This window comes from Polypterus senegalus, chromosome 8 (assembly GCF_016835505.1).
Source record: "Polypterus senegalus isolate Bchr_013 chromosome 8, ASM1683550v1, whole genome shotgun sequence".
Classification (NCBI taxonomy): domain Eukaryota; kingdom Metazoa; phylum Chordata; class Cladistia; order Polypteriformes; family Polypteridae; genus Polypterus; species Polypterus senegalus.
Window position 1 is genome coordinate 105429297 of NC_053161.1, and position 12310 is coordinate 105441606.

General features: G+C 39.5%; 1 protein-coding gene across 1 annotated transcript in view; it reads right to left on the minus strand.

The window, feature by feature from the left end:
• plekhg7 (pleckstrin homology domain containing, family G (with RhoGef domain) member 7) overlaps positions 1–12310 on the minus strand; it is a 90955-nt gene that overhangs the window by 15148 nt on the left and 63497 nt on the right. Inside the window, exons 4-11 of the mRNA XM_039761547.1 lie at positions 12246–12286; positions 11651–11746; positions 9317–9466; positions 8293–8388; positions 7462–7563; positions 6007–6120; positions 5726–5900; positions 2754–2869 (exon numbers count right to left, since the gene is read on the minus strand). Coding sequence (XP_039617481.1) covers positions 2754–2869; positions 5726–5900; positions 6007–6120; positions 7462–7563; positions 8293–8388; positions 9317–9466; positions 11651–11746; positions 12246–12286 — 890 coding nt within the window. The remainder of the gene's footprint in view (positions 1–2753; positions 2870–5725; positions 5901–6006; positions 6121–7461; positions 7564–8292; positions 8389–9316; positions 9467–11650; positions 11747–12245; positions 12287–12310) is intronic.

The window sequence follows — 12310 nt, forward strand, 5'->3', positions numbered from 1 at the left end:
AGCTGAAGTGATTGTGGAACACCATACACCACTTTGATGCTGTTTGTGTAGTATTATTGTGTGGTAATACAGGTAAAATTCCATTACAACGAACTGCCAGGGACCTAAAAAATATTTTGTTGTAATGAGATTCTGTATTTGTTACTATAGTGCTTTCTTTAACTTGTATCCAGGCGTTTGCAATCATTTCAATAGCTTCTTTCCCGTTAATTTTAATCTTCTCTTGCCTACAAGTTATGCTGATGAGAATTTTTCTCAGCATTTCCTTGCGATAATACACTTTTCAGGGTGCGAATGATGCCCAAATCCAATGGCTGAAGCACTACTGTGCAACTGGGTGGGAGGAATTCAAAGTCAACATTATGTGAATGTGGAAGCATGTTGTGGGCAGCACAGTTATCAGTCATATTGTGAGGTTTCTGAACAATTTTGAGACCCCACCCCCACCCCACGGGATCGACACGCTGAAGTGCGTCTTGAAGTGCGATTGCAGCGTCTATGGAAGATTGTTTGTCCGTTGCTGGGGCAGGGCAATAGCAGGTTCACAGCAGTGCAGTAAAGCGACGCAGCAGCAAATCATAAAAGATCGGGGTCGCGCTATAAGTCCCTGTCTTACACCCCAAAACACAAGGCTGAGTCTCAGTACTTTAGCAAAACCAGCTTTATTCAGCTTGAAACAGGAATGGCACAGTTTATTGTAGCGTGATCTGCCACTCTGCTAAACACAGACACAGCAGTCAGGCAGGGTCGTGGCCATATCAGTGATCAAGTAATCCTGTTATCTGCAGGTGCTGTTATCTGCACGTGCTCCTAACCTTACATCACCCATCGAGGTCTTTTCTGTTTACTTTGGCGGAGAGATGCAGCATATCTGTGAGCCTGCTATTGCCCATACAAATGTGGAGATTGCACTTTGGGGCGCTTTTCGGCTTGCTGTCTAGTTGGGGGAGGTCCCAAGAGAGTTTACAAACCTCACATTTTCTTGAATGAGTGTCGCATTAATAGGAATGTTTCTTGAACGTGCATCACTGAACCACATAAAAACGGCTTTTTCGATGTCTTCAAATGCAGCAGTTCACGTACGTTTGCAACCTGAGATTTTTCTACTTTTTTTGCTCTTTCAAGAAAGTCGATGGCGAAATTCGAATTCACTGGCAACGTCTTTTTTCTTTTTGCTGTTATCGAGAGCTGCAAAAATGTAAAGTTTTTTTTTCTAATATGAACTGTTATCATTTTTTCGTGTCTGCCATTTCTATAGGAAGGTGACAATAAGTTAAATTCCAATGGATGTTTTTCAAATGTTGACGAGCAATAAGCAAAAGGTATCACTGAAAACCGCAGGAAACAAAAAGGGCAAAAAAAAAAACAGTATGAGGAAAGTTCGAAGAAAGAAAAAAAAATTACAGTGTTTCTGTTTGGGGATTGTTGTGCACAACTGAGCTGCGACCACAGAACTAACTGCTCTGTGGATGATTCATTCAGGCATTTCAAGGTCTTTTGGGCACTTTCATTACTTTGTAGTAACAAGATTTCTATAGACTCATGTCATATGGGGAAGCTGCCAGGACCATAAAAATACTTTGATGTAATAAATATTTCATTATAAAGATATTCATTGTAACAGAATTTTACCTGTATTTAACTGTATGTAGTACAGCGGAGGGTTTAATGTCAATCCTCTAAACAAAAGTATAGTGCCTAAAACTTCTTTTGACTGAGACTTCAGGGACTGTAAGTAAATGGATAAAAAAAAATTACAGGAAAATACAGAAATGCATTTGCTGCTTGAGTGTAAGTAGGGGCACAAAGGTTCAACAGTACTGAACAACAAAGATTTTTACTTAAAAAAATAAACAATTATACAATTATTGTGTAGGCCTATCTAAATGGGTACCTGGTCCAAGAGGTTGCTGTCCTTCATTTCTTTTTCCACTCTCTCTCCTTCAGCCTTCTGTCTAACTGTTATTATTAATGTATTTGTAGCCCCCGTCTATAATGTACAATCCTTTATGTCTGGTGTGATTTGACCTCAACAAGAAACCTGAGTACCCCGAGAAGGATCTACACAGACATGGTAAGAAAGTGCACACTCCAAGAAGAAAGGGAGTAGCTTAGTGTTAACTGCTGTGGTCGCCTGTAGATATCATCCACCTTCAGACACACTTCACAGTTGGGGGGAACCTACACCAGCACTGTTGAGTGTCAAGGCAGAAACCTGACTGAGACATGGCGCCAGTCCATTATGGCACTCTTGTAGTGAACCTGACCCCTACAGCTTTGGCACATGGGAGGAGCGCTGACTTACCCAGAGAAAAATCAACACAGGCTCAGGAACGACGGACAACCGGAGACGACCGGGATCTGACCTGTAACTTGTGACTGCCCAATACATGATATATACAGTAATATTTGATGAATTGTTCGTATAGTATTCATTTTTAGAAACTAACATAATTACCATTTTCCATAATAATGTTTTAAGTAAAGAATTTTTCATATCCACAATTTTCAGTGATGTTGGCCTTTTGTCCTGTACTTATGTTTTGAGCTCAGCCTATGGCCATCTTCATTTCTCTACACTAAATATTTCCTTTCTTCTTACCTCTCTCAATTCTATAAAGCTTGACTTTCATTCATAACCTTCACTTTTACCCCTTTTCATGTCTCTTTGTTAAATATCCTACAAATCCTTTGGTAAAATTGAACCCTCCCTGCCTCTTAAGCATCTTTCTTGTTTCATGATGGCTACTTACATCAGGAATAAAGGGTCTTTTATCACATTCCCAAACCGGAGACCAGATGAGTAATTCTTGCAGTCGTTGGACCTTATGGAAGCTGTCGAGCCACTTTACTTTTCCATCAAGGTCTTCTGTAGAATCAACAGAGAGTGAAGAAATATCTAGTCTCAGATGAAGCAAATGTTTAATATGATGATTTTCCAGGAAAAAAGCTGTGTGTACATACAGTATCAGTTAGCATTGCAAATGTAAACGTTAATAACTCTGAATAACAGCAGCTTTCTATTTCCATCTACATTCAGTGACTGTTTTCAAACTTAAGAGGTCTGACAAATGAAAGGGGACCATCCAGACCATGCCACTTGTTTTGTTAGATGCTAGCTAAATTGCCCAATCCATATACTTTTTAAAAGTTGTCAGTTTAAAAAACTTGTTCGTTTGTTGTAGATTCCCACAACCCTTTTTTGAAATGCCTCTTGGCTCCAGTCCTAACTGCACTTCCTTTAATATCAAAAGCGTTCCTAAGTAGCCACCTATTACTTCATTGAAGCAATTCTGTGAGGGCCAATTTCATCATTAAAACTTTTTATACTTTAAAAAGGTCAAAGGATTACTATGAAATATTGTAGTAAGTTATTTTCTTTACAGGCACAACACATAAAACCACTATTAGAAACACATTACCACATTACTTAGTAGCTTATTCCATGCATCTACAGTTCTCTGTGTGAAGAAAAACTTCTTAACATTTGTGTGAAATTTACCCTTAACAAGTTTCCAACTGTGTCTCCATGTTCTTGATAAACTCATTTTAAAGTAACAGTCTCAATCCACTCTACTAATTTCCTTCTTAATTTGAAACATTTCAATCATGTCCCCTCTAATTAATCTTTTGCTTAAACTGAAAAGGCTCAGCTCTTTTAATCTTTCCTCATAGCTCATCCCCTGCAGCTCTGGACTTAACCCAGTCACTCTTCTCTGGACTTTATTTGCAGTGCTATGTCTGTTTTATAGCCTGGAAACTGAAACTGCACACAATACTCCAGATGAGACCTCATCAGTGTGTTATAAAGCATAAATAAAAAATTATAATAAATTATAATAAATACAAAATTATAAAGCATATCCTTCTTGGACTTGTACTCCACACATCATGCTGTAGTAACCTAACATTTTGTTTGCCTTCTTCATGGCTTCTGAACACTGTCTGGCAGTTGATAGTGTTGAGTCCACTGTGACTCCTAAATCTTTCTCATTAGGTGTACTCTCGATTTTCTATTCAAACCTAACATTTTTACTTCCTACATATAATACTTTACATTTACTTACATTAAATTTCATCTGCCTTAAATTTGGCCAAATTTGTATGCTGTCCAAGTTCCTCTGTAATGACCTGACCGATTTGAGATTATCAGGGGTGTTGCACCTGATGTTGCCTGCAATGTGTCTGAGTTCTCACAGCTTTACCTTAAATTTAGTGACTTTGGTAAAAAGACAAATGTATGGATGTTACTTGAAGCTCATGCACTTCCTTTCCTTACCTCACATCAGAGAAGTACCCCTGAAATGGAGCCAGTGATTATCATTATACAACATAAGGTACACCATGAGTTATGCCAAATTATGCAGCAGAGCTTTAAAATTGAGGGAGCTCATTCTTAAAGGTGAATCTGGGCAATCGACGATGGTTATGACTGGCTGATAACAATAGCACCGACATGTCCTTTTTTTCCTGTCCGATATAATGTGTCATATAGTAGAGCAGAATTTATGTTGCTTTTTCAATTCCTACCACCAAATGAACTGTGTAATCTCAAATGACTTAATATTTGTGTAGCGCCATCTATTGGAATGACAACTGCAATGCATTTTTTTAATAAAAATGTTTGTGATGCTCAATCTTTTGTAATAACAGGTATAGCAACCAGACAGACGCACGGACACTTGTCCTTTTATTAAGGTGGATTAAGTCACTGCTTTTATGAATCTCATACCAAATGACATATGACAGAGACATATGCATTAGATCAGGGGTCCTCAATCACGGTCCGGGAGGGCCTCAGTGGCTGCAGGTTTTTGCTCCAACCCAGCTGCTTAATATGAAGCACTTATCGGTCAAGTAACACTTCTGCTTCACTTTAGTTGTCTCGCTCGTTAAGATTTTGAACCCTTAGTGCATATTTTAGTCGTAAACAGCTGTATTCTTGGTTTTTAATTGCTCGTAATTAGCAGTAACATGCAAATGACAAAAGAGACCCGCATTTCTTCATTTAGCTTGTTACCATTTACACCTGTGTGTGTATTTATCATGCACTATTGGGTTTAATTAAATACTTGGAAAGAAAGTGAAGAGAAAAAAGTGAAGGACTGAGAATTACTCATCCATTTTAGCCTTCAAATCATTTGGATGATATCCTTAGAAAGGGGAAGGAAATCTAGGATATGAGAATTACCTGACATAGCAGAGTTAAAGCTCTAACAAGCCATGAAATTAAATTATTGGCAAGAATTGCTTTCTAATGAAGCAACCGGGTTAGAACAAAAACCTGCAGCCACTGCGGCCCTCCAGGACTGTGATTGAGGACCCCAGCATTAGATGGTACACATCAAACGTTAACACTGAGGTCTGCGTTGATTACTTGGATTTCAACCCATCTTAGACAGGTTGTCCTGCTTGTCAACGTATGCAAACTTGTTATAAACAATCATACTATATTCTGATCTTTGTAAGTTGCCTTGGATAATGACATCAGTCCAATGTATAAGCATTAACGTCATGGTTGCATCTGTCTGGGCAGCTTGACATTCCACACATTTAGAGGCAGCCTCACAGAAGTGTAAAATCATGAGAATATATGCTTGCTATGTTCACTTTTTACCTTTCAACAGTTTGTTCATTTGTAATTTATCTCACTCTGAACGATATATTTTCAGAACACAATAACTTCAAACAGGCAGCCATGAGAGATCCCAAGACTGCCACTTACCTATTGAACCCTCTACCAGGTCCACCACAGACTGAAGGGATTTTCGCTCCTCATCACTGCTGCATTTCTTGGCTATGTTTTTGAGCAGCAGTGGATATCTGGTGAACCTCTGCATCGGAGTCACCAGCAGGTCAGCTAGTTGCAGCCTCTTGCACTGTTCATTCCGCTCACACCACTGCCAAAGAGAAAACAAAACAGCGGGCTGAGACACTGGGCAGGTGAAGCAGCTACCAGGCTTTGATTTCAGATTTCAAGAATGTGTCAGAAACTAGGGTAAGTACTTTCAGGTACGTGGTGAAGTCTTCTCTTTGCTTCAGAGCGTCCAGGTAAAACACAGCAGATGAGTAATTGAGACAGTATGTCTGCAGGCACTGGCACACACTTTCTTTGAAATGCTGAAACATAAAATGAGAAAATATATTACTTCAGCATGTATTATATAGAGTCAACTATAGTGTAACTGAAATTAAAATCAGACTAAACAGAACTCTTCCAAAAAGCAAGTTATACACGTATACATTTTTTTTTATATCTTTTCATCACTCACAGAAAAAAGAATAGAAAATACAGAGGCATCCTTTGCTGAAGTGACCTTTTCCTGTAAAGGGTTGTGAACGTTGGTGCCACCTTGTTTGCTTAAACAGTCAGTCATTCTCTAACCCACGCAGTCCTGAGCAGGGTCATGGGGGTCTGCTGGAACCTATGCCAGCTAGTATAGGCCCTGGACAGGGTGCCAGTCCATCGCAGTTTACTTAAATAATTTTTGATAAGAAAAAAATTGGGATAAAATCTTAAGCCTCGTATAAAACCGTCCAAGTCTCAGTGATAGTGTAGTGCAGTTAGAGAAATGGCTGCAGGTTTCATTTCATGTGACGGTTGTTTGCCCGCCATTAGCAGGAACTGATTAGCACTGTCTGCTTTCCAGTCCAGACTCGAGGTCCAGACTTGACTGGCTCCTGTTCTAACGCACTGTATATGTTCTTTCAGCAGATTCTTTAAAAAGAGAATCAGAGTCAGTTGGGAGGAGGTCCGTGTCACCTTTGAATTATTTTCAGTCAATTTCATAACGTCACCAATCATTACGTACACGTACAACCCCTGGCTTGGCGTGCTGCGGCACATTTTGCACCTAATATTTTGTGCCAAAGTTTAGATTTACATTTCTTTGCTTAGCAGAAGCTTTTAACCAAAGCAACTTACAAAGGAGGTTAACCACAGTCTAAGGACCGGTTACAAAAGTTGATCACCACTAGTTAGCTAGCTGTTTAGCGGTGGCTAGCGCTGCTTTCTCCTGTCACGTGAGGCCTGTGGCTTGCTGTTCTCCCTGTGTTTGTGAGAGTTTTCCTCCCACATTCCAGAGACACGCAGGTTTGGACAACTGGTGACTCTAAATTGAACGCGGGTCTGTTGTGAACGTACTCTCCAAAGGAATGGTGGCTCAGTTGTCTTGTGCCCAGTGACGCTGTGATAACCTCTTGTTCCTGTGACGATGTACTACATTCACTGCACTAGAAAATTGATGTATGAGTGGACTTTGGTTTAGGTTTGTACCAACACAAAATATGTAAAGTGTTAAACCTTAGATTCGGAGTGGAAACTAAACACCCGAAACTAGAAAAGGTCATCAGTGAGGCCTCTACCAGTCTCTTAATAAGAAATGTTTTTTTGATCAAAAATGATTACTACCTTTCAAAATTTCAGCCTTATCCAACAGAGTGGGACCCCATCATACTTGCCTTGATGAGTAAATTCCTCAGGGTTACAGTAGTTTCCAGCTCTGATTTCCTCCAGGAGTCTCTAATAGCCCAAAGCAGACCGTTCATGAATCCAAAGCTTACCTGGGACATGATGAGAGGAGAGTTTGTGAGCAATGGGCCCCATGATCTTATTCTAAATGGACTGCGTTTGTTGCATTTCAGAGCAGATAGGCATGTCAGAAACGTGTAAAAATCTCCATTTGCTATTACTGTCCAGCTATCTGTCCAACCTTGATACACACATAGAAAATGTAAAAGCAGCAGTAAATAATCTCCCCACATATCTTTTATGACCAAATGCCACTTTGCTGAACTGACAGGACATGTTTGCAGATCAAATGATTTTCTAAACTGAAAGGTGAGACCAAATAAGTCTGACCTGCTCTGCTCTACCTGAAAAGTTCAAATATAAGCAGATGGGAATGAAAAGGCCTTCACCAACTAATAAGAAGAAGTGGCGGAGATGTTTTGTGTCTAAAGACTGCCTTATTATACATAAAGGGACTCTCAGACCACTGCTCCCAGTTAGTTAGAGGTCACCTTAAATTCTGAGGCCCATCAAGTGACAAGCCAACTAATGTTTAAAGGGGCAATCAGTCCAATTGAATGTTTGATTTCAACGTTACACATAATGAGGCTGCCATACAATACAGCATTGGCATCTTTTGGACAGTTTCCTAATGTATGCTATTTTAGGATATTAAAACAATAGCTAAAATGATTCATTTTCTTATTCAAGGCTCCCAAAGGTCTGTAAAGGCTGAAACATCTGATTGCTGATTTCACAATAGTGCCAGATAGCTCTCTTACCAAACAAAGGTCCTTCACATTGGCAAAAAGTCGCCAAGTATCCACATCCAGAAGGCATTCACTACTTTGTAGAGTTGTTAGTGTGCTCAAAAAAACCTGTGAAAATAAGCACAAAAATACACTGTACTGTTAAGGTCCCAGATATGTTATTAAAGAGCAGAGCGCATCCTAAATGTAACAAATACCCAGTTATTCACATCGAGAACATGCATCATTCTAAAACACCCAAAAGAGATTGCTTATTCAAAAAAAATGGTGTTAGGAAGTGCTATATAGTATAAACTGCAAAGAGCTGTCAGTGGGCCAGTGTAAAAAGTCAAACAGTTCATGTCTAACGTCTTGTCCCACATCCCCACCTTTGTCTCTTTTCTTAAACATTTAAGTCACTTTCAAGGGCTGAGTTGCCCAAATCAGCCATAGGACCAACAAGCCACAGTGTCCCCTGACTAGCCATGTAGGCATTTCTTCAGATTTACCAATAAGGCTAGGTTTAGGGTTGCATATTTACACCCGAAAACATGATACTTGTTTAACTCGGGGTTGCTGAGGCCACAGCCTATCCTAGCAGCACCGGAGGTTAGGTAAGAAGGAAGGAGACTCAACCACTGCAGGCCCCCCTCATCTACACACCCATACTAATAAGGGGCCTTTTAAGGGTTGACAATTAACCTTACCTACACATCTTTGGGGATGGAGGAGGAAGAGCCATACACACACATAGGGAAAACATGCAAATTCTAGTGAAAGGCAAAAAATGCCCAATCTCCTTATACCAAGGAGTTGAAGAAAAAGAGAAGATTGCCCTCTGTGGAATACGGAACCACTTCTGGGGAAACAGAAAGTTAAAGGGCATCCTGGGTGACATTTTGTTCTATTACTGTGGTGACCCCTGCTGTAGGCAGTGCACATGTGTGTTTTTTGCCAGCTTGGAAGGGATCTACAGCTCCCTCTCTGAATTATTTCTTATTTTCACAATTCAAGTAACAATAATCAAAACATTCCCCATTCCCATCGGCAAGCTTACCTCTTTCAGCACCATCAACTGGTCAAGAAAATAAACACACTCGCTAGTGAAGAGCTCCCATACAGCTTCATGTCGCTTAGAACCAGAGGGGCACTCTTCAATCAAGATGTCAGGGTGCTCCATCTGCACAAATTCTGACAGTGCTTTATCCTAAAGTAAAAGACCATTTGAGACATTGGACTTGTGAGGTCACGAGTGGCCCCGCCTACCATTTAAAAAAAAAATTTGCATTCATTAAAATCCCAAGAAGGAAGCTTTCACATGAATGGTTGGAGGTGCCAGAGTTTTTCCAAATGTTTGCTGTGTAAGGCAACTTTTGATTGTGCTAGCAGGGAAAGGGCACCACATGACAAAATATGAATGATGGCCCAGTAGGAGTGTGTGACATGTATCGTCTACGATAATATCTTAGTTATTGTTTTAATGACGTGCGAGTTGAAATTATCGAGTATGTCACTTATTTTACAAAAAACACACTATTAGAGTCTATTTCAAAAACCAAACAGAGGGAATGGCGTCTGGTGATGCCATCTCTGTGTGGTATCAAGTCTCAATCCAGACTCTTTTCCTGTGTACTTCTTAGTTGATGGAATGGGCTGCCCCACTCCATCTCAGTGCATTTAAGAAGCAGTGGAAGAAAGACCCTTCTGTTCTGTGAATATCTGTCTAATTAAAAAGAAAAGAAAAAACCTATGCTCTGTGACCTTTCACATTGTTGGTTAAATTGTTGCTTACGTTTAATTGCTGTGTTGATGATAATCTATGATTGTAAATTTATTACAACTTTTGTTACCTGTCTTAATACGCTTGCTGAACAAAATGTTACTCGATTGTTTACGTCTTTTGTAAGTCATTTCGGATAAAAGTGTCTGCCAAGCAAATAAACGTAAATGTAAATTAGTATGTTATACCCTTTGGATTCATATCGTGTTCACAATAAGGGGAAGTGTCTGTTTAAAATGCTCTCATTATAATAGCAATTGCAATTTTTTGTGTAAATCCTGTAGGCTACTTTGAAATGGTGTACTCATACTTGAGCATGGGAAAGGCATTATATAAATAAAATGTATTATTTTTATTATTACTTGCACTCTTTGACCTCAGTAATACTTTGAATGGTGAGTTTAATGTTTTTGTGTTATTTTACTTCAGTTTTAAGTGGCTTCCATTAATCTCATTAGTAAACTACAATTAATATCCTATTAACATGACAAAGCTGGATCAATAAGACTTTTAAAAAACACGTTTTTAACGGATGCAAAATATCGTCTAATTATCATTATCATGAAAATATCGAGATATTATTTTTTGCCAATATCACACATCCCTATGGTCCAATACTTTTGTGTTTGGTACGTTGGCAGTTTCTGTTCACAGAAAGGCCACTGCTAGGAATAGATAGATAAAGAATGGCTCTGTTAAAAGATATAATGTCCATTGAGAGGTGTTAAAGGTGTGTTCCATTCAAGGAAGTAGCTATCATACACTCATGGCTGGTAGATCACCCTTCACCCTGACCTTAAATATTCAGCTTCTGAAAATGGTTGAATGCCTCATTTACTGTGCATGAACCTCCATTTAGTTCTTGAAACTTGCCTGTTCCTGTGATTATTTCTATTCTATTATTTTTTTTCACCTAAGATGCCCCACTTAAAGGTCTTCCAATGTTGTTTCGTGTCCTAGTGTGTGGATATAAACACAGGGAACTCCAGTTTCTGTATTACATCTTGCCTGAAGAAGGGGCCTGAGTTACCTCGAAAGCTTGCATATTGTAACCTTTGTAGTTAGCCAATAAAAGGAGTCATTTTGCTTGACTTCTCACAACATCCATAATGGCTAACATGGTACAACACCCTAGTACTATAAATAATGTACTGTAAATTATACTCTGCAGTTTGCTGTAATGCCATTTTTTAATTCATCAGTAAGCATTTAGGGTGGGTGCAGTAGATGGGGAGTTAAAGTGGTCTCTTATAAGGAAGGTCATGCTGTAGTAGCCCCCCAAAGCCAGGAGAATAGTTTGAACTAGATGTCCTGTTATATTGTTTAGCCAGATCAGTGGGTAGATCAGTGTCACACAATTTGCAATTCCAAAAGCTGAGGACCTCACGTAACACTCATTGCTCAGCTTCCTCCCTCTTTTTCTGTGCTCTGCAAGTTTTTCTTTCAGTGTGAGCTATTTCATGCCTTCTTCATTTGTACCCCCTAGTCATGTCTGGTTGATTCCTGCCATGGGAGTTAAACTTATCTGTGTGTCTTTTGGCAGACTTCTAATGTAGGTTAAGTAAAATCCTGTAAGGAATGGGCTGTTTGTTAGTGGTGTCTGTTTGGCACCTTGTAGTTCTGAAATTCACAGCTCCTCCAGTCGTGAACCTTCATGGAAGAGAGATTCTTCTCCACATCAGATAACAGCTTCAGTCTTTCTTTGCTCTGTAATTAGAAAGGGTTAAAAGTTAATTGAAAAAGAAGTCCCCAAATGCTCCTTTTAAATCCATCCATCTCCCTGTCGCAGGGCTGTGCAGTGCTGGAGCCTGAAAACACAGACGGGTGGGCCATTAATGCATTGCAGGCACATAGTCACCCAGGCCTGTACTACTGTATATACTGTAGAGCTGTGAGTCAACTTAAAATGCACCTCCTTGAGAAATATGAGAGAACGCTGAAGTACCAAGACATCAACGTGGAGCTGTGGGCGCAAACTGGAAACAGGCCAGTGAGCAGCCTGGGTGTTAAATGGAGGCCGGGCACGTTCTTAATTACATTTTTATTGTCTTTGTTAAACACATTGTTAGAGTCCCACGTAAACTAAACATTTTGTGGAAAGAATAAACCATAGAATCTACAGTACAAGCTATTTTCTAGATTTCTGGATCACTTCAATGCTTGGCTGTAAAATTTAAGTAGGAGAAGGAAAAGAAAAATCACTTACTGTGCTTCGTTTTGTAACGGGCCTTTTCGACTTTTTAGAATCTGAAATTTAAAAAAATTAGCTTA